The sequence below is a fragment of the Anomalospiza imberbis genome, chromosome 3, assembly GCF_031753505.1.
Source record: "Anomalospiza imberbis isolate Cuckoo-Finch-1a 21T00152 chromosome 3, ASM3175350v1, whole genome shotgun sequence".
NCBI classification, from domain to species: Eukaryota; Metazoa; Chordata; class Aves; order Passeriformes; family Viduidae; genus Anomalospiza; species Anomalospiza imberbis.
This window is the reverse complement of record NC_089683.1, coordinates 109,892,460-109,919,328: the sequence shown is the minus strand read 5'-3', so window position 1 is coordinate 109,919,328 and position 26,869 is coordinate 109,892,460. Positions and strand designations below refer to the sequence as shown.

The 26,869-nt window shown below is 47.0% G+C and overlaps 2 protein-coding genes and 1 long non-coding RNA gene across 4 annotated transcripts in view; 1 reads left to right on the top strand and 2 right to left on the bottom strand.

The window, feature by feature from the left end:
- SPRED2 (sprouty related EVH1 domain containing 2) overlaps positions 1-10,206 on the bottom strand; it is a 59,449-nt gene extending 49,243 nt beyond the window's left edge. The window contains exon 1 of the mRNA XM_068186366.1: positions 9,687-10,206. Coding sequence (XP_068042467.1) covers positions 9,687-9,733 — 47 coding nt within the window. The 5' untranslated portion in view covers positions 9,734-10,206. The remainder of the gene's footprint in view (positions 1-9,686) is intronic.
- The window catches only part of RAB1A (RAB1A, member RAS oncogene family), a 152,262-nt gene extending 132,261 nt beyond the window's left edge, over positions 1-20,001 (bottom strand). The window contains exon 1 of the mRNA XM_068186372.1: positions 19,940-20,001. Within this exon, the coding sequence (XP_068042473.1) occupies positions 19,940-19,986 (47 nt within the window). The 5' untranslated portion in view covers positions 19,987-20,001. The remainder of the gene's footprint in view (positions 1-19,939) is intronic.
- LOC137471812 (uncharacterized) lies at positions 9,434-13,191 on the top strand. Of its 2 annotated transcripts, none has more exons than XR_010997863.1 (3): positions 9,434-9,694; positions 11,621-11,736; positions 11,944-13,191. It is a non-coding gene; the product is annotated as an uncharacterized lncRNA (long non-coding RNA). The 2 variants fall into 2 exon arrangements; XR_010997864.1 differs by lacking the exon at positions 9,434-9,694 and adding an exon at positions 10,712-10,925.
- Positions 20,002-26,869: the final 6,868 nt, after the last annotated feature.

Genomic DNA, 26,869 nt, shown 5'->3' with positions numbered 1-26,869 from the left:
GCCACAGCAATCCCAGGATCAATAAACTCTTTTGGAGTTCAATCCAAGGCATCAAAATAAGCCTATTTCTGTCTCTCCTTTATCTACTGTCTGCTAAGCATTTCTACACATACCACATTGCTATAATCATAACTTTGAGGTGGGGGAAGATCATCCTCCCCATGTACACATCAAGTCAAACAGATAAAACCCCTCACCTTCCTCCTGACTCTGCCCATCCGCACAACTCTGTGCTTTTAAGGGTATTAACCAAAAACGGTCCCTTATCCAGAGAGACTGACCTGGGAAGGTTCAGGACTTCTAGGTAAAGGTGAGGGAGACACACACTTTAGTAACTGATAAAAGCACAAACAAACCTGATAAACAGCTAAAAAAAGAAGAAAGGTTGATATTTATCATATAACTTGTTTTAGGAACTACTGTAAAAAGGCACATCACTGAGCTGATAAGATCTTCCACATCAGTGGAGTTTATGTACACATAGACACAAGGGGAAAAGGTTTATTTGGACTTTAGGGTTCTTCCTGTAGGATGCAGTGTTTATAAAGGGTATTTCTAGAACTTCCTGACTGCATTTGTGAGATCGTGCTCTCTGTGTGCTTCCAGTTCCCTCCAGCCTGCCCCTCTCCTATCAATACCCCTTTAATTTTTTTTCATTTTATTTATTGTTTTTAACCAATCTGGTTAACTCTGCATTTCACTTCCTTCCAGTAACAAGCAGAGGCTCATCTCCAGCACTGTTTAGTAATTTTCCAGCCATTCAATACACTCATGAAGTATTACTATAACAAAATGCCAAATACTTGCACAGAAAAGAAAGAAGGAAAATTTTCCCTTAAGCAGCTCTAATGGCTTAATTGTACTGCAGCCTTTTATTCTTGCTTTTAAACACAGAAAACAAGCTCCGCACTCTCTTTTTTCTTCTACTTCAACTAAACACCAAGTGCCTTTTTAAAAACACAAGGTCATTCAAGCAATGCAAGTATGAGAATTACTACTCTGTGCCATTTCCTAACCCTTTTTATCTTTACAGCCACAAAACTGCAGACATACAGTAACAACATGTAAAGCAATGATGGGCTGCAACCAGCTTAACACCTCCCATGCCAAGTTTCAGTCAAGGATGAATTACCTTGGCAGCATTATAAATCTCTAGTGATAAAGTTTTTGCTGCAATTTCACCAGTATTAAAAAAAAAAAAAAAAGCCCACCACTGAAGTATCAGTGGCTTTTCCATAATTTATAAACACACTTTAAATACATGGAGGATAACAAGCTCCTGAAATAGAGATTTACACTAAGGTCTAACAAAGGTGTCTGTACCCTGGCCCTCCATTGCCACCAAGGCAAGCAGGGCTTTTAATACAGCTTCAAAAATGAAAATAAAAACATTAAAAAGAAATCAGCACAAAGGAATCATCTTGGTTTTTAGGAAATGTGATCAGGTAAGGCGGTCGCATTGTCAAAATTGTGGAGAAAACTGGAGAAGGCAGGTCTGGGTCTGGCCCCCACCTTCAGCAACATTCTCTCTCATGCAGTTCTTTCACAGCCAACCTGCCAGCAGAGGAGGGTGAATTTCTCAGCTCATCAACATCATCAAGACCCACTGAATGTGGTACCTAAGGCAAAATTAGGCATTCATCACCCCACTGGACTTCCGACCTCAAACCCTCACCCCCACAGTACAGACAAATGATGGAGAGGTGCAAAGATCCAAGGGTCACAGTAATCACCCAAACAGATAAAGCAAAAGTAAGTAATTGAACAAAAACTAAGCTACACATCCATAAATTTCCGAGCATGCTTTAAATTAACCCAGGTAATACTTTCAGATCTCTACATAATTTTTAAGAAGGAGACAGTTTGTAAATAATTGCAACCCCAGAGCCACATCCCCACAGCAGTACTGACTGTACTCGCCAGTTCTGCTGACGCCTTCCAGCAGCTTTTTTATGGCATCCCTTGGACCACTGGAAAACAAAAGAAATAGCTCTCCAGTATTAGAACCTGGATACTTTTCCCTTTCAGAGCCCTCAAGGTTTTACAAAGATGGATGTGGTGACAAGCAGCCCAGAACACTGATCGCTACCAAGGCATGATCCCAGCTATTCACCCACCCCCCGCCTCCTTCTGTCCCAACTGGAGGCAAAGCACACGCTTCCCTCTGTGCTGCAACTTGAAGCATTAGCTAGCAACCCTCTCTCTGCTCCAGGGCATACCTTTCCACTTGTAAAACCAGGTGAACAGCCAGCATGCCTTCCAAGCACTTGGAAGCCCAGGTGGGAGTGTTTGGACATGTCAGCGAAGAAATGCAGCGAGTGGAGGTAAGCTGAGCTCTCTGCTTTTAGTCAGGGGGGTGAACTTGATGGGTGTCTTTTTGGGCAGCGACCCCCTCGAAACAGGGACCTGCTCAAGGTGCCATGGGTTAGGAGTCATTACAGCTGCAGAAAAAAAGTGCTGCCCACATTTCAAGGGAAAAAACCAGATAGAAAGAAGAGAGACCCTTCTTTCACCTCATGTATGTTCCCCAGAAAAATGCTTTCCACCACTAGTATGGGAATTAATAAATGAATAAAAAACATAAATGCTCTAGAAACTGAAACAAAAAAGGTAAAGTACACAAGTGTGCTTTAGATCAGATACTAATTGCTTCTAGAGGCATCAACTAATCCTAAACATGGACTTAATTCCTGTAAAACCACATCATTTAAGAAATGTCTTTCTGCAGGTGAGGGGAGGACCAGCAAGGAACTGGTAGGCCAACTGTGGTGCTGCAACAGGCTCCAGCGTTTAGGGAAGAAGCTTTGCAATTTCCCAGTGTTTTGAACCTGACTGCTGTACAAATGCCTTCAGTGTATTTCAAGTATTGCATTGGAAACTAATCTTGCTCTCAACTACTCAAACAGGCAAGTGATGTTCTACATTTTAATGTACAGGAGGGAAGCAGCCACTTCCAGCTAGCAAGAAAAGAAGTAATGGGACTATCCAAACAGGATGTATGTATAATGCAGTTAAAAAAACCAACAACCTAAGTGTTTCCAGACCTCCCTGGGACTTGAGTGCATGTGCAGAACATGCTCCTGTCCTTGCACAGCAGTGCAGGTCCCTTCAAGCCAGAAGATGTGTTTCCCATACACAGGATTAAAAGATGCTATCAGGTTTTACAGCACATCTCCCAGCGCCAGTCTGGCAAAGAGCAGCAGCAGAGGTGGAACAGTGACCACCTATTAAAAAGGAGGGGGAAGTGGTTAATCTCAACAAGAGACAAACATTTTTGTTCCTAGGGAGAGATGTACACAGGTAACGAGTCCTAATGTTACTTCTGAAAGCCCGTTTATCCTTCGATTAGTTCACTGAAGACACTAATTCTGGCTTGCATTTTTACTCATTTCTGTAGTACCTGGGACAAAAAGCTCTAGCTAGCAATGAACAAGCTTCATCACCACCATGGAATGCTTTTCTCCTTGCCAGACACTGCTGTCAAAGTCTGCACTTTGGGCAACTCTGCAATCCCACTTTTGGAAACACCACAGACGGGGAAATCAACTTCTGTTGTTAAGAAAAGTCCCATAAACCCTCCTCCCCATGCCTGCCAGTAAGAAGCTTCCTTCCTAGCTGGAATAGCCATCAGCAGTACTCAGCTGATAGACTCAAGATCTCTCCTCTGATTACACGTAGGAGTTGGGAACAAATTGGGGGGGGGGGGGGGGGTGACGGGGACACAACAAATCCCCAAAACATAGTCCTTGAAGTGCAAGTTGCAAGCCAAGAAAGTCAAAGAATTAAGTTATTCAAGGACTGTAATAACAAGCAGGCTAGAGACAAAAACAGTACTTCGGGTTAAAACTCACTTTAGACATACTGCAACACGTAGAACCTGCTGGCTGCTGGCAGAAAGGTCTCCAACAGCCTTGAAAGCAGGTTTTGATAAAACACCTTACTTTAAGGTGAAGCATCTGCTTCTACTGCATGGGGCAGCGTTCTACTCCACTGGGTGCATGTTATAAGGTGCATGTTTCTCCTGATGTGAGGAGAAAATACTGCCATGAGGGCTTGCCTGCAGCATGAGTTGTAGAAGTCCTGCTTCCAGACAAGCGTGACACATGAAGGATGAGAAATAAAATCGGCAAGGAGCAAAATAATATCCTTGAGAGAGCACAGAAAAGGAAATGGAGACAGAAAATGAGATGGAGTGAAGACATCCTCCTGGACTTTGAGATGATGTCTACCTGCCCACACAACACTTGTCTGACATCAAGCTGAAGCAGAAAAAAGAGGTTTGGGAGCATTTGCGGGTACCAAGACTGATGGTGGTAAACATCCCAGAACAGCTGTGCTGGTGGGCAGAAGTGCAGTAGTAGTGCAGTGCTTTGCTGCATCAGCAGGGCTTGCCCCTCATCCCAGCTCCATCCTGCAGCTCCATGGCCTCCACTCATCCAGCAGCAGGGGCCAGCAGATGGTTTTCCCTGCCTTGCAAGGAACCAAATCCTGAGAAACCACATGGGCAAACCCAGCCTTTGCTCCCAAGAGCTGGTGCAAAACCCAAGGTGAGGGTCAGATGCAGAGAGAGAAGGCGGCCAGCACAGCCCAGCTGCATTTCTCTGCAGCTTGAGAGGGTCAGGTTTACAGCACTGAGCAAGCACCAGAAAAATAAATGATTAAAGGAAATTTGACAAGGAAAGGGGGTGGACGTGGGTAGAGAAACGGGAAGGAAGGAAAACTCAGAAGATCTTGGCAGAAAACCAATAGGTAAGAAAAGAAACAAAAAAAAAAAAAAGAAAAGAAAAAAAGAAATCATTATAAACCATCAGCTGAGTTTACTCATTTACTCATGGTCAAAGTGGAAAGAAATGGCCAGTGCAAGCAAGATGCTGGGAGATCCTGCCCTGCTCTGCTTGCTGCCAGGCTTGGAGCAGACCTCTCTTTCCAGTGCTGGGATTTATGTGACAACAGCTTCTTGCTTGCTTTTGGTACTCTACAGAAATGGGGACCTGCTGCAGTTCCTATCTCCTGTCAATCAACTCCACAGTCTATCTGTGGCTTTTTTAGTCAACTGACCTTTTCTATTTTACTTCTTTCTTAAATTCTACACTGCTTTAGAAGCCTAAGTCCTACAAAAATCAAATGCTCCACTTAGCAAACAGGGCATATATCAAAAACACAGTCTCCAGAGCTGTACTTTTAGTTTCACTGATCTCTGTGCCCTCTCCACCCCTGCACAACTCTTGCAAGAAAGATCACCTTGTGCTGTTAAAAAGGGGGAAAAAAAAGAGAAAAACAAAAAAGCCACACTTTTCAATGAATTTGTTGTAGGGAGCAGTTCCTATGTCCATTCTGCTGGAGGGAAGGAAACTGAATTTATCGATTCCTCAAGTATGCCAGAGCATGTAAGAAAGAAAAATGAGTGACTGAAACCAGTGGTTAAGTTGTGTCTCATTTCTGAGCTCCTATTTTCCAGCCTGGTCCCGAAGAATGAGGACATCTCCCTGCAATTTGGTGGCCGACAGGAAACAATTTTGTGGTTTAAGTCCAGCTCACAGCAAACCAAGCCCATGTTAAGAGTGAGCCTTGCCACACAACACACTTTTGTTTGCAGCCTCAGGATTTAATTAAACAGGTAGATAAAACCTACCTTTTAACCCACGCTCCAGGGTGTGCCTCAGTGAGATAAAAAAACAGGCTGCAAAAACAGGTCAAAGATGATTCCATGCAGCATCTGTACCACACTCAAACACTGTCCCGCCGTACTCCTCAAGGAGGGGAGCTGCACCAAAAAATCTCACTTTCTGGTTTGGTTCCTCCTTTTCAGTGCTGCATCTGGGTTATCCATGGGCTGCACGGGGCGATAGCAGGGTCTAATGTGCTGAGAAATTAAAAATCTAGCTCCCTTCCTCTTGTGACAACCCTCTTCCCTTCCAGTTGTCTGACCCAACACCCTCTCCATACATCTGCCACCTACAACTTCTTTTCAAGGCATTTCCAAAACAGAAGTAGAAAGAGTAGAAAGGGCAAATCCCTTCATTCTTTTCCCCACCTCTTCTTCATCTGACAGATCTATTATTCCCTTATAAACAACAACTTCTCCCAGACACCGAACAAAGCAGCTACTTACATGTCATATTCAAACAGGCATGTTTTCAGGCCAAGAAATAAACAGTTATATTTTGGCAATCCTTCATTTCCTGTCCTATTTGTGAGCGATAATGTCATAACATACAGTGTGTCCCATGCCTTCCTCCCTGGCTGAAACTTGCAGCAAAATAATTTAGCTGAATAAGCTGCCTTTAATACCTACAGAAAAATCATCAGAATGGGGCAAAAATGGAGTGAAAATGAAGGGGGAGGGGAAAATAATTTTTTTCAGCACAAAGGGCAAACTGCAATACTGATGGATTCAGTATTCAGAGCAAACATCGCTGGTGTCTGCTCAGATGTGGGGGGAAACGAGACTTTGGGACGGTCAAAAGAACCATCAAGAGCAAGTTAAGTCTAATTTTCTTTCCTTAGACTGGAAAAACACTTTGGTGTGATCGCACACCACATTTTTGCCGTCCTGGACACCACCACAGCAACCCTACGCATGTGCCACTAAACCCAGCTCGTTCAAAGCCTCCGGGGGACCAGTCCCACTCGCAAACACTTGGCTTGGAGGAGCGCTCCCGGCTCACTGGAGTAAACCAGGCGTGCGCCAGAGCGGCGGGGACACTCCCGGGACACAGCCCGGCCAGGGCATCGCGGCTCCATCCCGAGCAGCGCAAGGCTGCGGACCAACACTTCCTCGTTCTCTGACCTTTTCCATTTAATTACTTCCTGTGACTTTCTTGGAACCATGCATCGGAACGAGCAGGCGGCAGCCTCCGGGCATAACCGAACCACCGTGAGGGCTCAGCTCCGTTCTCCTCCTCACGGGCAGCCCATCCAGGATGGTTTCGGAGTAGGGTCGCCCACATCTTCTGGGTGCGGCGCTGCCCCAAGTCCCCCCAGCGCTCAGGTCCAGCCCCGCAGCCTCTGATTTATGACCTGGCATCCCCGATCTGCCCCCACCCTGCAACGTGCGAGGCAGCTCGGGCTGAGCGAGGGGCGAGCAGGGAAGCAGAAGTAAAGGCTGAGATGCAGGAAGAGGCACTCGCTTGGCAATGACAAACTGACCTCTAAGTATCGATCTGAAATGGTGCAGTTCTGAAGGGACCGATGAGTTTCCAGCATCCTAAACCCTGTTTGTTTCCCGTCTCGCTTTTATAAATTGACTCAAAACTCTAAGTGTAATTGAGCTGTTCTCAAGAAACTACCAAAAAAAAAGGGGAAAAAAAAGTTGTTATTCACTTGAAGAGGGTTATTTTAAAAGGCATCCTGACAGTGGTCCTTTTTTTTGTAATCTGGCTGTTAACATTTGCTCACAGTGCACTCAGTGAAACAAGAATAGCTATGCAAATTAAAGCCAGATATCTAGGGCAAATAGCGCGCTATACTACCATTGTTCTGACAGCTTGAGAAAACTTATCAGGAGAGCCTGTCCTTATTTCTTTTAACACCATATATATTGGAGAAAAAAAAAATCAAATCACTTCACCCACCACTGAAATGAAAAAACAACCCATGAGTCACCGACTTCAGCAACGCTATCAATCAATGCAAGGCTGGAAGCGAGGAGCTTACAGAGGAAACCATGGCTTACCTAAAACACCTCGCCGTGCCCTACAAAGCCAAGGCCTGCTCTAAACTCTGACAGCCCAACTACGGCCTCCAGGAGAGCCGCTTGGGACGTGCACTGAGGTAAGGACCATGAGGCATCACTGACCCTGAAAGTCAACACATCCAAAGCCCAACAAAAAAGCTTTCAGTGGCCCGGGAATGGGTTGGGTACCCTGCGGTCACCAGCACTCCCAACCTCCAAGGGACCAAAGCACACGGTGCTGCTGGCTTGACAGGTGACCCCAGGAGAGGTGGCATGACCCGAGAGCTTCCACACACATGAAAACCATTAGCTGAAGCTTCTGTCAGCATGGCAGTGCAGCAGCACATGGAAGAATTCACTCCCAAAACAAACTGCAGCCTACAGTTAGGGGGAAAAATCCCCCACCTAACCATCAGAGCCAAGTGCTCAGTGTTTTACACCAACACTCACCTCTGCACTGAGCCCTGCAGGAAAACATATTTGGAGCAGTATCTTGCCTCAAGATGAAGGCTGGTGAGCGCCAGATTTTTGTTCAATGAATTGGGTTAGGTTTGGCCCCATGTTCTCAAACCCAGAGACGGGGACCCATTTCTCTTCCTCTTTTCCAATTTGCAAAGTTTAAAAAACAACCCCAAACAAACCAAATGAAGAACCAGGTTTTTATTGGAAATGAGTTGGCCAGGTTTTTCCGGCCTGTTAGGTCATAGCAATCTGCATGCAACCACTTCTTTTTTGGGTTTTTTTTTTTTTTTTTTGTTTTTTTTTTGCTTGTTTTGGTTTTTCTTTCTTTTGTTGTTGTTGCAAGAACCTTACCAACTTCAAAATAACCACGATTTTAGAAGCTACATATAAACACGTATTTACAGTCTCTTCATTAAGAGCTGCCAAAATAACAATTCCTCTCAACACACACGTTGGGGGCAGAAGCCATTTCCTCCGCCACTCGTATTCCTCCAGTAAATCACCCTAAAATAAGTTTACCATGATGAAGGCGCAAGCGCGGCACATGCCACCGATTATGATTTTTTCGGACCTCAATACCTAGCCAGAAAGTTGCACGATTTTGACGCTGCTCTGTAAGCCCTGCAAGGAGTCGTTTTAAAGCACGGTACATCCTATGGCGCTTGGCACCAACCCAGTCCTGCACGCCAGTGAGTCATTCCTCTTGACTGTCAAAACCCCGAAGGAGATAGCCAGGAACAGCCCTTGGGCCAGCACGGCGTGAAAGAGCCCTTCCTGCCATTCCGCTGCAGTAGCTTTAGGTTTTATTTTGGGGAAGAAAGCATTAAAAAAAAAAGGGAAAAGGGCACCGTCGGGCATTTTGAAAGCCTCGGTGCCTCCTCTCGGGGGGTTTATTAGCGGGGAGGCGGCGGCAGAGCTGCGGAGCGGGGGTGGGCGGCGGGGGGTGGCGGTGAATGGGGAGGCCGCCGGTGACCGGGTTTATGAATGCGGCGTCATGTGACGGCGGCGGCGGCCGCCCTCCTATTCACAAAACGGCGGCGGCCGGGGCGGGGATCCGCGACGTCGTGTGTCCCCCCCCCTCCAGCTCCGCTTCCCGATCCCCCCCGGCCCGGGGAAGCGCGGCGGGGGCGCGCACCGCTCCCCCCTCCCTTCCCCGCCGCTTCCGCCTCCGACCGCCCCCGCCGGGCGCCCCGAGCCCCTCGGCCGGGGCGGGGAGCGGCGGCGGCGCGGGGCTGCGCCCCCTCCCTGCGGTGCCCCGGGGCCCCGCACCCCGGCGGGGCCGCGCCGCCCTCCCGGGGGTTTTTATGAATGAAAGGGCCGTATGCAAATGAGCGCGGCCCGGGGGGAGCGCGAAATGGCGGATGCGCGGGCGGGCGGCGCGCACACGAACGCGCGTGTCCGCGTCCCTCTGTCCGCCCGCGGCCGGTCCGTCTGTCCCTACGTGCACGGGGTATGGGGATGAGCGACCCGCACCGGCTCCCGCCGGGGCAACAAAGACTACCCCCTGTTCCGTGCCCCGCACCCGCCCGCCGCCCCCGGCCCCGCTCACTCGTCAGGGTAGGCTTCCTCGGTCATCTTCTCCCCGTCTAGGCTCATCCCTCGCCGCGGGCGGCCGGGCTGCGCCTCCGCATCTTCCCGAGCTTCACATGGCGAGGGAGGCCGCGCCGCGGCGGGCCGGGGCTGGCGGCCGCGCCGGGCCCGACGGCGCGGGAGCGCGGGCGGCGGCGGGGGGGGGAGAAGGGGGGACTACGGCCGCGCTCGTCGCCGGGCGGCGGCGGCCGGGGGCGGAGGAGGAGGAGAGGCGGCGGTCAGCGCGCCGCGGGGGCGCGGCGGGGCGCGGCGGCGGCGGCGGCGGCGCGGGGTCCGGGCCCGGGGGAGCGGCGCAGCGCCCGGGGGCAGGCGGCGGCGCCGGGCCAGCCCCATGGCCGCGATCACGCCATGGCGGGGCGCCGCGGGGGGCGGCGGAGCGGGCGGGGAGGGAGGGAGCGGGGAGCCCCGGCAGGAAGCGGCGGCGCTGCCGCGGCCGCCGGGAGCGGGCAGGGCAGCGCCGGACCCGGGCGGGAGGAGGGAGGGAGCCGCAGCGGCGGCGGCGGGGAAGGAGGAGACGCGGGCGGCAGTGGCGCCGCCCCGGCCCGGCCCCCCGAGCCCCCGCGGCGCAGCGCAGCGCCCGGGGTGCGGTCCCGCCGCGTTCGCCTCCGCCCGCTGGCGCCGCCCCCCGCGCCGCAGCCCCCGCGCCCCGCCCGCCGCCCGGCGCTGCTCTCGGCCGGGCCGGAGCGACGGGGCCCGCCCGGCTGCGGCTTGTGCCGTACGGCCCGGCCCGGCCCGGCTCGGCTCGGCCCGGCTCGGCTCGGCCCGGGTCCGGCGCTGCCCTGCCCGGCCCGGCCCGGCTCGGCCCGGCTCGCCGGGTTCAGCCTCACCCGGCCCCGCTCAGCCCTGCGCAGCCGGACCCAGCAAGACCTGGCTCAGCCCTGCCAGGCCGCGCTTAAAAATCACAGAATCGATTGTGTTGGAAAAGTCCTCTGAGATCATCGAGTCCACCCTATGACCGAGCACCGGGTCAGTCAGACCGTGCCACGTCCAGTCTTCCCTTAAACACCTCTGGGGGCAGTGACTCCACCACCTCCCCAGGCAGACCATTCCAATGTCTAACGACCCGTTCTGTGAAGAAATTCCTCCTAATGTCCAACCTGACACTCTCCTGGTGCACCATAAGAGTGTGTCTTCTTGTCCTGTCACTGGTTGACTTGGAGAAGAGGCCAACCCCAACCTTGCCAGATGCTCCTTTCAGGTAGTTGTAGAGAGTGATAAGGTCACCCCCGAGCCTCCCTTTCTCAGGCACTCCTCATGAGACTTGTGCTCCAGAGCCTTCATCAACTTCGTTGCCCTTCTCTGGACATGTTGGCTCACCTCAGCCTGACTTCTCCCAGCCTGGCTGGGTTCAGCCCAGCCTGGCTCAGCTTGGTTTGGTTTGGCCCAGGGCAGCCTGTCTCGGTGCAGCTCCTCATCGTGGCTGATGAGATCCATAGGAAGCGTTTCCGTGCTGTTATGCCGTGTGCCCAGTGAGTGGTCTGGCAGCTGGTCAGTAGAAGAAGCACAGGGAGCTAATGTCACCCCCACAGCAGCATGTCCCGAGGTTCAGGTGCTGTTTTCTTACCACCCTTGTGTTCTTCCCAGCCCACCTTGCCCTCTACGAGAGCTCAAATTGCCCCTCAGAGCCACACTCAGAATTGCTGTGCGGTCCATGCTGGTAACATCGTACAGCTTTTCTCGCAGGCCAGTTCAAATGTTTTTATCTGCAATGAACAGTGCCATAACTGTAAGCACTCTGCCAACTTGTGTTGTGTTCATAGTTACCATGACATCTGCCCTCAGGACTTGCTTGGTCCACAGAAGAGGGGAAACAGGAGCTGACTATCTAAAAGATAGATTGGCCCATGAAGTTCAGTAACTAGCTGTGAGTTTTGGTTTTGCTTCCCCCATCAGGTCCTCTGTGATCGGGCAATCCTGGGAGAAGAAATGTGTCTGTACCACCTAAGCACATCATCTTGGCCTCCAGCTTTTGCAGGCCCCTCCACTGCAGCCTCCCTTTCCCACTGCAGGTAGGGAGATGTTCCATCTCTGCTCTCACTGCATTGGGATATTCAGTCTCGATATGGCTGCAGTTCCTAAGGGAGTCACATACTGATTTAACTTTCAAGTCCAGTCTATGGGATTTAGTCTGGAAGGGGTCTTCAGATTTTGGCATGGAAATTGTGTTTCTGCTCCACTGGGTTTCAGTTTCTAAGTGCTGTAAATTTTCTTTTCAGGAACAGAAGTGGAAACTCGGAGAGAAATCTGTGGACTGCTAGTAATGAGATGGAAGCAGGAGCTGGTGAAAGCTTTGAGGTCTTCTCCTCAGGGAGAAGCAGCATGTCCTTCAGAGATGGTACCAGAATTTGCAGCTTTGTGGCACAACATTACAGTAACGTTCCTGTCACTGCTAGAGGTTTGGCCATGACACCAGATAATATGTGAGATTGCAAGCCTGCTGCCCTCCCTTTGGCAGATTGTGGATGCTCTTTTGGGTGGCAATGCTGCCTTTCCCCCCACCCCCTTCCCACCCATTCCTTTGCAAAGCACGGTTTGTCACCCCCTTGGCTGTGCTAATGCATCCCCCGCTGAGAAGTGACACTGCTGGATCTGCTAAATGGTCCCAGCTAATAATACTCCCCAATACCTCTTTCTTTTGGAAAGTTATTCAAGGATCCATCTTGCAGAATGGCATGATAAACATCTTGGCAAATCTGAGCTGGCAGCTAAAGGAAGTGTCAGGGCAGGAGTAAGCAGTTGGGGGCAAGGAAATGGCAGGAACGTCTTCAGCTGCTGTACCATTACAGATGTAATGATTTGACACAGTTCCACCCATCCTATGTCTTTTTTCCCCCCAAATGATGCTGAGATTGCACAGACCTCTAACATCCTCAAAATTTTTCATGCCAAAAATTTCTGTGATCAGTGGGAACACTGATGTGCCTGAAGTGGGGAGCGTGGCATTCAGCAGTTGGTGAGTACAGAAGCAGAATATGGGGAGAGTTATAGCCCTGTGAAAAACCCAGGGCACAATCATGTAATTAAAAAGCCATGATAATGGTTATACCTCTGAGGTGGACTGGGTATTAATCACTGTCTGATTAATACTTGAGAGCTTGTCTGTGTGATCTGGATGTATTTTTATGTGCTTATGGTGTGTGTGTGCGTATTTACCCCGATGGTGAGAAGCAAATGTGTCTGAGGCTTGGAAGCTGAAGTTTTACTTGATCTGGCTTCTTGAGTCATTTCCTGTGGATTTGCAAGATCTCTTATTTGATCTCTGCTTTCACTGTCCTGCCAATGTGCAAGCTGCTAAGCAATTTATTCTCTTAATGATTTCTCTCACTCACTGCACAACCCTCTTACTATTACTTTCACTGAGGTATTGAATTTTATTTTTCTAATATTCAGGTTACTGTGCCAGTTCTTGTGAGTAGCGTGTTGGAGCTGACTGACTTTTCTGAATGAAAAGGCTCTCTCTCAGAGGTGTGATTTCTGTTTGTGCGTTGCATTGTTTGTACACAGAGCTTCTGCTCAGACACAGAATAGCGCTTCCCTGTGATGTGATCGTTAAGGTACCTAGAATTAATTAGCCTTTGGTGGCAGAGCTTCAAGGCAGCAGCTCCTGCATACTAACGATTTGCCTGCTATGACTGTCCTGTGTTTTATATTCAAAAGAAACATTTATTTTGCAGAGTAATGCTTCAGCTGTTGCAGAGAACCTTGTTGCTGCTTGGATTGGAATAAACTTCCCTGAGTGCTGTTACACCTTTAGCTAGCACTTATTTAGGATGAGAACCACTGGAATTTGAAGTGTCAGAGTTTTGGATGGCATTTACTGCAGGCTTGCAACGTAGCCTCCTGCCTTCACTTACTTGTAGAACCTTTCAGCCTTTGAGCTGAAATCTTCTACACTGTTGATTTAGGAACCTAAATACGAATGTTGGTACCCTGTTGACTGTGCTGAATTCAATGATTTTTCCACTGACTCACTTGGTGACTTTGAATGAGTGAGGAGTGGAAGTCAGCGGTCCTGAATCATGCCATCCTCCAGACAATTACCCCCCTCCCCAATAATTCTTTTGAGCAGCAATCATATTTTAAAAGCAATGATTACATCTCTATTTTTCCCCATCAAAATTCCTCAGAATTTAAGAGCTACAGAAACAATCTGCAACATCTGCAGTCAGAGTGAAGTCTTTCAGGGCTGACACTTTTTGGGAGGTCACAGAGTTTGGAAATACAGAGGTTTTTTTCAGCAGGAGTGGGATTTTAGTATGTGGTTTAGAGAATTGTCAGGATACTTCTGGGCACCTGCCAGGGGAAGAGGATGTGGAGAGCTCTTTGCAGTCTTCCCAGGGCGTCCTTTTGGAGGCTGGTAAGACCAAAGCAGGCAAGCAGAACGGACCCTTGCTGCCAGATGAGCTGACTATCCCACTTCTCCATTTTTTGGTTTTTATAAACCTGCATTTTACTAGGACAGAAAGTGGCAGCATTGAGGTGATCTCTGTGCCGTTGCCTGTATGACTTTTCTGGACACCATGGGATCAACTTGGGCAACAGCAGCAAATGTGCTGAGGGCTGGGAAGGCATTGACCAGTGCACACAGTCAGGCCTGAGTCATGCCTATGGGACAAATCTGGTGTCATTTGTAGCTGTGTTCCTCAAACCTCGTGCTCTCCTTCATCCTCTCCCAAAATAAAAGCAAAGTTTATTGAAATGGGGAGATGGTGAGGACAAGCAGTATTTTCAAAACTCTTGCTTTCCTACTGGGCACTCTGTTGCCCTCTTAATATTCAGTAGTAAGTGATTTATAGCCCCCCGGACATGGTGGTTTGGTGTTTCCTTTGTGTGCATAACTTCCTTTTGATATAAAGAGATGATAAGAAACCTAAATTGTAGTCTCACAAGCACATGGCATTGTGGTGCAGATAGCAGGAAAATGCTCTAATCTTGAGTTCGACACTTCAGCCTTCCCACCCCCAAATTCCACCCTGGTGAGAGGGTGGCTTGAGCAGGATTAGTGAGACAGCAGTGTTGGTGGGGGTGATTCTTTCACACACAGTGGTACAGGATGAAGGTTTTGGGAGTGCCACTAGAGTCAAGTCCCTGGCATGGACTCAACAAGAGATGGGTGCACAGCTGCTTCTTGAACTTTTTTTTGCATACCTTTTTGTGCTGAATGCTTGGAAAGAAGAAACTGCTACAAAACCTTCACTTTCTGCTGCCAGTTCTGCAGCAGTGCTTTACTCCTGTGCGTTCCCGACTCAGCATGCCCTGGCCCACCAGATTGAAAAATAAGTGTGCAGGAACTTTGCAAGTGTCACTGCAACCTCAGGATTAGTCCTAAAGCCAGGCTACTTTTGGCATGAGGGAAGGGCTGCTCTTCTCTCGAGATGCTTTCCACCCTTGAGAGGTTTCTGCATTTTTGATACAGCTGTTTCCAGGGCCTCATGAGAACTGAACAAACAGATGCCAAATAATCTGGTTTTACTTCAGGGAGCACAAAAGTGGATGGATCTCGGAAAAACACTGGAGTTGTGTGCACCTTTTCCTCTCCTGCTTGGAGTTATTTGAATTAGGTTTGAACCTTTAAGTGTATTTCAGAAAGCTGCCTTCTGATAGCCAAACTTCACCTGGGTGTTCTTCCCTTTCTCTCACAGCTGTTGTGAGACCATCCCCTCTGAACACCCACGTCCCCTTTATTGCAAAGCTCTTTGATCAGCCTCAGCAGGTGACATGATGAACAGCTGACTGACTTTGGCAAAACCAGTTTTTGTGGCTTGACCTTCTTTTTGCACCCGGTGTCTTGCTGTGAGTGCAGGGTCCTATTCAGTGTCTGAGTAGTTATAATTGCAGGTTTACCCAGTCTAGACCTGGTTGTGGGAGAAACCCCCACACAGGTATCAATCAGGAAAGGCTTAAATTAAGCATTTGAAATATGGAAATGCTGACATGGCTGGGTCAGATGTTTGATGGTGTATGGTACACGGGGGAAATGAGTTGCATGTACCCTGCCTGTATCCTCATTTTCTCAGCCCTTGGCTTCAGGGCTGCTCAGTGACACTGACCCACTCAGTCCTTTGCAGATGCTTGGCCATATTTAATTTCAAAGGGTGCCAGTCCACCCTCTTCTCCAGGCAGATATTTTCCCTTGTGTCAACATCCTCATAACAACTCCAGTTAGGCAAATATAGCACATGGCTTATGAGTGTCCTGGAAGGACTCAGAGGTGGAGAGTTAGAGCTAAAGAAGGCTCATGGTTAACCCCATGCACCACTGAATAGCTTTGGGATAAGTCGCAGCACATGATGAGGAAGCTGGGAGGAGAGTTTAATGGTCCTGCAGAGAACACCTCCTTAGACAGCCACCCTCCAAGATGTTCCCAAGGATTCCCATGGAAAATAATCCTGTGCTCCTTTTATGTTCTGGTAATCACACACATATTATTCTTCCCTGCCCAGTTCTAAGGAGAAAAGTGATTAGTCACTCCACGAAAAAACCTTTGGGGACTGTACATACACTCCACTGTGGATGCCAGCTGCATCTAGAAGGGAATGAAGACTCTCAGCTCTGCTTTGTGTGTGGTTGTTAACAGAAGCTGCTATATGCAGGTACTGGATGCAAGGCCTTCCAGGTGCCCACTACCAGCTGCATCCCCAGCAGTGTTTGCTGCCAGGCTTAACAAAGCCCAGAAATGCAAGCCCAGCTTATGAGAGCTTCACACCTACAAGACAAAAAGCACAAGCTTGATCCTGCTCACGGAAATCCCTTGTTTAAGACAGTAGACTCTCCAGTCTCTTAGAGGAAAAAAAGAAGGGCTGGTTATTGCTGGATGCCTGTTCTGACCTTAAAAGCTGAAAGTAAAAACAATCCAAGATATGGGGCATGCTGAAGTGGCAGCTGAAGGGCTTTTTTTATTCCTTCTGCAGTTAATGCCATCGTGCTAAAACTGCATGTGGGTGGGAGTGGGGGTTAATTTAAGGTTTGGTGTGACCAAGAAGAATTATTTAGAAAACAGCAAATGGACAACATTCTGAAAAATGAGCTTCACTTCCCTAACCAGGAGTACTTGACTTAAGAGACTATGAAGGAAACCTCCATATCCATGGCAGGTAAACATTTGCCTTTGATTCTGTTTTTCTCTTCAAGTCTAGAAACCCCAGCATTTACACTTAAATGGATGTGCTGTAAGCTATGTTTAGGAAGAGAATTTCGAATTTCATCCCCTCCTGCACGTACTTTTACACATGATAATTATTTGACTGCAGCTTTACAAAGTATGGCTGGAGGGATGGTTTGAAAGGGAGGAGTTACACGGCACTGATGATAACTGCCTGATTCAGCCCCACTGAAGGCAGTGGCAGCAGGATCAGACAATCCAGAAGAATGGACCTTCAGTGACCTATGGTAAATTCCTGCCTTCTGTATCCACATTTGCAATCCTTCTGATTTCATGCACTGGAGAACATGCATGTATGCTGGAACCATGCATGTGTTCAGTGAGGACAGGAATTTCTGCATTTTGTCACCATTTATAAAAACACCTAAAAAACCTAACAGAGAGCTAAAGAGCTTATGAAGATGACATTTTGGTGAATGATGGTATTTTTTTAATACTATTGGTTTTGTCTTCATCAAATATATCACAGAGTTTGGGCTCGTCCTTTATTTTTTGCATTCTGCTTCTTCTCTCCCACCTGATCTGTTCCTTCCATACAACTGGAGTTGTAATCCAAAACGCATGGAGGGGTGAAAGAACTGCTCTATAACCACGTGGTCTGGATGCAATACCTTGCACATAACTGCTTCTCTTTGTGCCAAAGACATTACCACACTACCAGCATTGAAATTGTTACCACACAAAATGCTCTGGATAGCTGTGACATTGAAACACTTCCTATAAATTGGTTCCTGCTCAGCTCTAAAGAGATTTGGATCTTCTCTTTGATGTTTTTCAGTCTAAGAAAGTAACATATGTGAAAGCTCTCCCACAAGGCTTGATCAAAATCTTGTGAGATGGCAGTCTAAATTTTGGCCTCTCTCTGGCTTGAAGGCAAAGCAGGACAAGCCTTTATTTTCTTGATAGAAACAGGGATGTCTGTCTATAAAATCCTGAGAGGGCGGAAAGCAGAGATGATTTCCACCTTCCTGTGGCAAGGTCAGTTCTATCCCCTCTGCAGATGGACCTGCCCTAGTAACAGGATGGGCAAGGCACTTTTTGAGAAAGGTCACCAGAGCCTGTTGCCCTGTGCTTTCTAAGGATTGCAAGCAGTGGTAAGGACTTTGTGCCAATACCATTTAGCTGTCACCAAAATCACAGCCAGAGCTTTCTTTGATCATAATGTCTCCTATTACAGGAAGCTGTGGAAACTCTACAGTAGCTTTGATGCACAAAACTACCCCAAAGGGGGCTTTGACCTTTTAACAATGGCACTCCTTTATACAGTATTTTCTTATATAGATTTTTCAAATATTGAGGTGGAGATAATCACTGAGACACATGAGATATTGAAAAAAATTTAAAATATAATAAATAATACACTGTGACTTTTGATTTAGAGTATCTGTGTAATCATGTCTGATCTTATATGCCAATTTTCATTTGTATCCTTCACAGTCACTTGTAGGGGTGAAGGACAGTGTTGGTCTTCCATTACAGCAGAAGGAACTACAGCCCAAGGAGATACCTGGGTGTCAGGAAGAGGACTCGAACTCAGGAATATTTGGGAATCATTTAAGACAGGAAGACAACATCCACTCGAGTTTAATTCCCTGTGCTTCTTTGTTTGTGTCTAGTTGCTTGGCTGTGAGTGGTGCATAAATCACCTGAGACCCTCCATTCCTCTGTAATTTACTGTTGGAAAGGACAGAAATAAATTTTAACATATTTGTGAGACATACCAGAATTACTCCAAACTTAGAAGAATTTTGGAGCAAAGTTAAATGCTTCAAGCCTAAATAGCACACTGCTAATTCTCTCTTTATATTTTATATCATCAGGGATTAAAATGAAATGATGCTGTGAAGGTGCCCCATCAAACAGAACATGGTTGTAGTCATTTGCCTTGTGTGGCCTGAGTAAAAGTGCATTTCCACCCTAGGAAAATCCTTTATGCACTTATTTCCAAGTTCAAAAATAACTCTCTACAGATGAAACATGTTTTTCACCCTTTAAAGTAGTGTTTTCACCTACAAATACTTGCTGCCTAAACAAGAGCTCTTTCCTTTGCACTTGTGCCAACATGCAACTTGGATAAAGAACTAAACTTAGATTTGTAGTTATAATGCTTCCACTGACTTTTTTGGTTTTGTTTTTTAATAATGACTGTAAGACATGTGCCGTCTCTCTCCTGAATTTTAATCTTTCTAATGAAGGTGTGTTTGAAGAAGGCACACCCTTCAGAAGATGTTTTGTGGTATCGTCTCTGTGCCTTTAGTGTTGAGGACCAGCTGCCTTTTCAATTTTAAATGCACTTTTCAGGGTCTTACATCACAGAGGCCTAAATTAAAACACACTTACCATAAAGGGGTGCAGCACAGGCATTCATCCTGGAAATTGCACTGCGACATGAAAGATATCCAAACCCTACATGTAATTTTGAAGATGAGCAAGCCCTGGCCTTTCAGATGTCCCACGTGAGGGAAGCGCACCCACGTCCCGCAAAATTGTCAGCTTCTGAATCATGGAAGTCGGATCCTAAAGCCTCTAATTCACACTGAATTAGAGATGTTTGACGATGTGTGTGGCTGTGAAAAGTAAGCCCAGTGCTGGATCGGGGCTGGCCGACTGCCTGGTGGATGTGAGCCTGTGCAGGAACCCCTGTGGTCCAACACCCAGCATGATGCCGGGAGATGCAGAACTCAGGGATGGACAGCTCTCACTTTCTGCCTCCCAGCTCCTCCTCCACATGTTATTCAGGCTCAGGGATTGGGATCTGGTGGCTCCCCATGGCATGAACATTTTGCTTAGTGGTTTGCAGGCTGAGAAGGGCTGGTCATGCCTTGAGAAAAGAATTATCCGATTAGCTCTAGATGTCTTTCTCCTAATAAATGTTATTGGAGAAAATTTTTTCTTCTCTAGTATAGTGGTATACACCAGGAGTAAGACCACTGCACCTTTATTTTGGACATATATACCATGGTGAGAGCAGCAGCTAGTCTTTTACTTCACTCCCTGCAGCTATGGAAACCTTGCCACAGGCTGCGCACCCCTGCAGAAACAGAGACCACCTTTCGGGGTTCATGGGTTTCATGCCAAATTCTTTCTCCACATCCATGGCTCCCAGGAACCAAACAGCTGCTTCAGACAGCCATCAGCTTCATTTGCCTGTGGGTATACAGAGGAAACCCCCAAAATTCAGCCTGAGTGAGACTTCCCTTCTGCTTCTATTCACTGTCAGTTTCACTTGTAACTGTTCAGGGGAAAGATTTTTTTTGCAGACTCTTTCAAGTATCAGATTCTGGCAATCCCTCTCCTGGGGTGTCATGGTTGGAGAGTATCCTGGGCTAACTTGGGTGGGCAAGGCTCTCCCATGTCTAGACATTGCTGTAAATGTTACTCAGCCTCCTTTGGGGTTACTGGGCTCAACACAAATGCCCTAGCCAAGCTCACAAGGAAGAGGAAATATGGCAATATATGCCACCAGAAGACACTGTCTCCCTTGACCTTTTTGTCTGTAAAACAATGGCTTACAGAGAGTTTTTAACTGAAAGGTGTTGTTGGTCTCTTTTGTTTTCATTTTTTTGACTTTTGTTTCCTGTAGGAGGATCTCTGAAATTCCTTAATGTTGTCATCGAGTCCTAAAGATTTCCCTCTTTTAGCTGCGCTACATCTCCCAAGTTGCCAGCAATGCAAAATTGCTGAGGAAAAACATTTCTGTTTAAACTGGAAGCCATGAATACAAGAGCTTCTCCTCCCAAAGGAAACGTTTTTACTTCCATGTCCCCAATCTTATATCTTTGCTTTGTGCTCAGGTATTTCACTTGAGACTTTCCAGTTTCCTAGAAATTCTGATTTACTCTCTTGCTGAGTCTCTGGAACAAGATACTAAATCCATCTTACTTGGAAAAAAAAAAAAAAACTAAAGAAAGAACAATAAAACCCTAATTGAAACATTTTGCTGAAAAATGCCACAGCATAGTGATTTTTGAAACAAAAGCCAAAGAAATAATTTTTGCTTTTCTAAACTAGGAAAAGAAATGCACGTGTATACCTGTTCAGTTGGAGTGGAGTTGGAAAATCTTTGTCTCATATGCAGTGCCAGCTCCAGGAAAAGGAGTGCCTGGCTGTGTCTTATGTGTATTTTTGTGTCTTTGTTAATACTATTTAGCAGTCAGTCTTGGGAAGTTTTACTGTGATGTTGAGGAGAAGGCTGCAATTCCAGGCACTAAGGTGGCTCCTTTGGAAAGGCTGAAATGTGGCTGCCTGCTCTTAGGTGCGATGAACTCTAAAACCACAGGGACTCTGCACCCCACTTCTTTCTAACTCAGGACAACCAGATGTCCAAGGCCCAGGTCCATTCTGAAGTCCTAACAAGCATCTTTGGGATATTGTTTTGTCTCTTTTTTTTTTTTCCTGGATATGGTTTTTCTCCCAGCAAGGCCTTCTTCATCTGCAGCGATCTGATCTTCTTCCACATTAAGAAGACAGGAGTCTCCCATGCAAGAGTCTTGTGCCTCATCCACCTCATTACCCTCCCCACCTTGTCCTCCCTTTCTCTCTTCAGAGTCATCACCCAACTAAGAGTTTTGTAGCTTCAGTGCATTTATACCCCTGCTCTCCCAGATCTCAAGGGATAAGTTCCCTGTCAATCCCACCCAGAGGGATCATTCTTGTGTGTGCAGTGACTTTAGGGTACATCATGCAGAACCTGGAATCAGTCCAGGATTCCCTGGCCAAAACCCAGACACCACATTCCCTTCCACCATGTGAAAATGAAAGTAAGCTTGGCCACAGCAAAACCACAGAGCAGTGGTGAAGATGGTGTTGGTGGAGATGGTGTAAAGCAGTGTTGGTGGAGATGGTGTAAAGGACCCAAATCTTTACTTCACATTTTCAAGGGGTGCAAAATACATGGATGTGTCTGACAGGAAGACTTCCAGAAGGACAAAATGTCACTGGGATCCCCACTACGAGAAGCTGCCGTAAGGTCGGTGACACAGGATTTCCGCAAGCTACTGCTTATCTTGTAGACAAATCTCCTGGGGGGTGAAAAGTCAGACACACACACACACACAGGTACAGTGAGCACAGCTGTCTGTTGTGGGGCTGTAAGGAACTGCCGGAAACCCATGGAGGAAGATGCAAAAAAACCCCAAAAATGTAAAGGGGAAAGGAGGGAGGGAAGAAGCTGTTTTTCTCAAAGCTTGGCTGCCCTTGCAAGCAGAGTAACATCACAAAAGAGACACGTGGTTAGGCAGGTTTAGACCATGAAATCCTTTTGGAGTTCTGTAGATGGTGAAGTAGAGGGAAAGAAACTTCGCTGCCCACCTGTGCAGTGGTTAATGTGATGTTTTCAGGAGAGTTCACCCACAAGGAGGCACAGCAGCTTGCTGTGCTGATAAAGCTCATTTCTGCTCTGGAGTTAGGTAAACTAAGCCATGGGAGCAAATCAACTCACCAAAGCCACACAGTAAATGTGACAGAGGTAGAAAGATTAAATATGAACAGATTGCCCTTACCCTACCTGCTTCACACACTCATGTGAAGACAGAATCTGCACTGAGCATTTTAGAAGCTCTTGAAATTCTGAAGTCAGGTGGCCTGGATAATACTGACTCACTTCTTATGTAGAAGTTTAGGATGGAGTAAAATGGGGCACTTGAGGGCTCAGTTTGGCCCAAAGGAGCAAAGGTTTGTTGCTTGCTCCGTGTCTGCATGTCAGGAAGGCACAAAGCAGAGAATAAAACCTCTGAAAGACCTGGGGAAATAATAGCTGCCTCAGTTCAGGGGCTGAGCGGGAAAATGGAGAGTAAAAGAACTAGATTGCATCAAAGCAAAAGAAATGGTAATTTTTCCTTTCTATCTTTTTTTTTTTTTTTTTTTGCTTTGGGGAAATGGGAAATAAACCCCAGTGTGTTATTTTGGGTCAGCCCAAATTGCATTTTGAATGTAACATTTTGTTTTGAGGTTAGTTACCCCTCTTGTTTCCCACACTTTCTTTTATTTCATGTCTCTTTTGAGTGGAAAATGCCACTTTAAAATAGCAAATCAGAGGGTCGTGTTTAAGAGGCAGTGAAATAGAATGCTGTGGCATTTTCAAAACAATTTCTTTCAGGAAATGTAGATATGTATGTATTTCTTCCATAAATTTTTGGGTACAGTTGAAAATGTTTGCCATGTTTCATTCATTTGGGAAACTCCAAAATTGCATGGTTTGGGTTTATCCTTTTTTTCCCTTGGTATTTTAGGTTTTTTGGTTTTTTTTTTTTTTTTTTTTTTGGCCTTATTCAATTCCTGACGAAGGAATTGCTTCTGCAGAAACAACAAAAGGCAGATGTGTAACCTGAGGAATGGGAGATTTCAGGGAACAGGACAGGGCTTACAACAGCACCTAGGGCAGAGGCCAGTGTATGGCTGAAGGCAAAAGCATAAGCAGCTCTCTCTTATTTCCTAGCAAAGCTACTGAAGAAACAGCAGTGAGGAAAGAGTTGAGACAACAGGGGATGGATGTGTGCAGCTTTACAGTGCTCAGTTTTAAGTGACTGTGCCACTGGAGGGCTGGTTTTCCATCAGCCAGATCACCATCACAAGCCTTGCATCCCAGGTTTTCCCAGTTTGCTAGCAGACCCCAGAGAGGCAGATGTGTTGGGTCCTGCCAGGGCTGTTGGGGGCTGGTTTTATTCTTGTGCACCCCATGCCCTGCGGGGGATCTGCAGGATTAGGGCTATGGAGATAGGGAGGTGCTCTCGGAGCTGCTACCCCTCTACTCTAGATGTGGGCTTGCTTGCTCTCCAGGCAGGCTCGGGGTGTATGGAGCAAAATGCCTTGTGCTCACTCCAGATAAGAGAGGTGATGCTGATAGGGGTGAGTGAGACAACCCAAGCAACCGACTGAAGCAGAATGTGGTCTGCAGCTCAAATGTTTGCCTGACTTGTTAGCACTGTGAGGCAGGGGCAGGTGGGAGCTGGTCCAGGGGTACCACACTGCAGTGTGATGTCCAGTGGACAGTCAGGTCCTAGAGCTTCTCTTTCCAGCCATAACTTCCACTGTGGGGACAGCAGCCCTTTAAAACCAGATGTAGGGTAACTGGCTGCATAGGTGACAGGCATTTCCTTCCCAACCAAGAAATAATGCCGTGTGCTTTGACGAGCAGGGGACATGTATTCTGAATTCAAGCCATTTTAAGTTAGCTATTTTCTGATTTTCCCAGAGCTGGCCAGCTGTGGCCTTCTGTGTTTGCTACATCATGAGATGCTTTGTAATGAAATGGTGGGGTCTCAGCAGGCCTTATTCTGTCACTGGAACAATGGAGCACAGACTTTCTTTATATCCTGGAGGGCATCAAATAATAAGAACAAGAAAAGTTGTCCAGCTGTGCTTCAGCTGGACTACTTTTCTCTTTTCATTTTTTCAGTCAGTCTTAGTAGACAGCATGGCTGTCTGACTCACTTGTCTTCTGACGAGGATACTTAAAATGTAAATAGAAAACTTGTTTTAAGAAATGGCATGTGCCTAGCATGAAGAAGTAAGAATTACCCCTGCTGGAATAACCTTCCTTTCATTAGGATTATATTAGGGAGGAATTTGGTCTGCTCCTTGGCAGCTCTGTGCACAAGCTGGCCGTTGTTATTAAAATCTAGAAACTCATTCCTAACCTTAGTCACCTCAGGTGATTTGCACTTGAAAAGATCACACAGACTGGTAAATTTGGGAAGGATACATAAAGGACTAGCAACACGAACTGCCTTCTGGCTGGTGAGGGCTGGGGTTACTCACATTTCTTGGCAGTGCTGGGCTATTCACTAATTCAGTTCAACCCCCTACAAAGTCCATGTAGAGGTGAAGAATTGCAGGCAAAATCCACTGGCTGGTTCCCCAGCTCAGAAGACTGCCTGGAGGTGGCTGTCATGGCTCAAGGTGTCCTGGAGAAGAAAGCCAAAGCATCAGGCTCCCCTGGCCAGTGGGAGAAGATGGGCCTGTGACAGTGCAGGCACGTTTGCTGCTCACAGCCTCTCTCCAGTTCCTTGTCACAATAAGGTGAAAACGGACACGACAAGTGGCTTAAAGAGCAGATTTTGAAGACAGCAGGTCAGGGGACCTGCGGGGCCTGGTGGTGGGAGTGACTTGAGCAGCACAGCTGCAGCAGGAGGAGGATGTGCAGCTCCACCCCTATTCTCTGCTGGGAAAGGGCTGCTTGGGAGGCAAAGCCCAGCTCAGCAGGGACCTGGGAAAAAGGGGGCTACGAAACAATTTGCCTGAATCTATTGAAGCAAAGCTAGCAGGCAGCATGGACAACGACTCATATGCTAAGCCCATCATACTTGCTGTCTTTTTTTTTTTTCTTGTTGTTGTTCTTTTTCCTTTTCAAAACCACTGCAGAGAGCAGCACATTTCCAGGAGCCTGGCTACAGCAAGCAAACTTCCCTGTGGCTTCCTGCCGGCTTGGGGAAGATTCGTAGCTGGGATGCTTTACCTCTTCCATGCCAACTCAACTGGAGCCATGTCTCAAGATGGTTCTTTGATACCCTGTACAAAGGATTGTTCCTTATGGTGCTTTGTCATGAAATAATATGCTTCTGCAAAGTTTAATCTGATTAAAATACAAAGAATTAGGATGGGGGACTGGATATGTGCAAAGTAGTATTTATGTATCTGTTTCTTTTGTTAATAGATAGGCCTGGCAGTCCCACAAAAACTTAAGCATGCACTTAGTGTTCCCAGTGCCTAATCCCATGAAAGTCTACTCCCAGTGTGTATTCAAGCACACATGTACATCTGCATAAGGCACGGACTGCACGGCTCTATCTAACCCTGATGTGCTGACTTAGAGCTGTCAGTTGTGAATGTTCCCATGGCTGGAGCATATCCTCAGACTCAGGGATGCCTGAACCCTCACTGTCTGGATCTACAAGGTGTTAAGTAGCACTTGGAAAATGGAGGGCTGGAATGGATAGGCAAGAAGTTACATTTAACGATGTGAAATAATGGTAGAAGCCAGGCACAGGATCATTAAATAATGGATTTGGTTGTTCATTATTTACTTCAGCCTTCCTTCTGCCTCTGTGAAATGCTGACTCCTGTGCTGTCCATCTAAAAATGGCACAGTTGCCATCACTTTTTCCAAATGGACACTTTTGTTTAATATTTTGAAAGCAGGTCTGACAAATCTACAAGTATCAGTGTTAGGCAGAAGAAGAGAAAGCTCAGCGATAATGCAGATGTGCATGTAGTAAGGCATGCACCTTATCACTCAGTAGAATTGGTGAATTACTATCAATGCCACAACAGTGTTCTCAATTGCTGCAACAATTTGCCATCTTTGATACAAGACCACCAGAATTTTGGTCTGCAATCTGATAAAAAGCCAACGGTACCAAAGCAGCAAAGAGATTAAAAGCAAAACAAACAAAGGAAATGGAGGGGGGAAAACTCCAACAAATTAAAAATTGCAAACTAGAATTTGACCTGTATAACATATTTTATACTAAAAACCCTCACCATATATTTCAGTACTGTTCTGGTGGCAGATCCATTGCTCATGTGAGACCGGAGTGACACCAGTCTGTAGGTATTACTGTGCAATTCTGGGATCTCTAGAGCACTGGTGATTGTGAGTTGTTCCTTCTTATAAGGTCCCTATGGGCTTGGATACTTGGGAAGATGTGCTGGGTTTGATTTTCAGCATAACCTGAAGCAAAAGTCAGCTTGAGGCTGCCAGATTGTGCCTGGTTTCAGATCAAACCTCTGTGAAAGTAGTGAATTGAGTAGGGTTTCCACTCAAAACCATAAATCGGCCTTGATATGCTTGAAACTTTGCCCAGACTTTTTTTTTTCTTTTTCTTTTTCCCAAACTTGGCCTGTGTTCTAGCTTTGTAACAAAACCTAAAACAAACATCTCTGGGTTTCGGGTTTAGTTGTGAAAGTTTAACACAGAAACCATTTTCCTCCAGGGGGAAGGGGGATGCTGGCCTGTGTGCTAAGGCTAAGCTTCTTTTTTA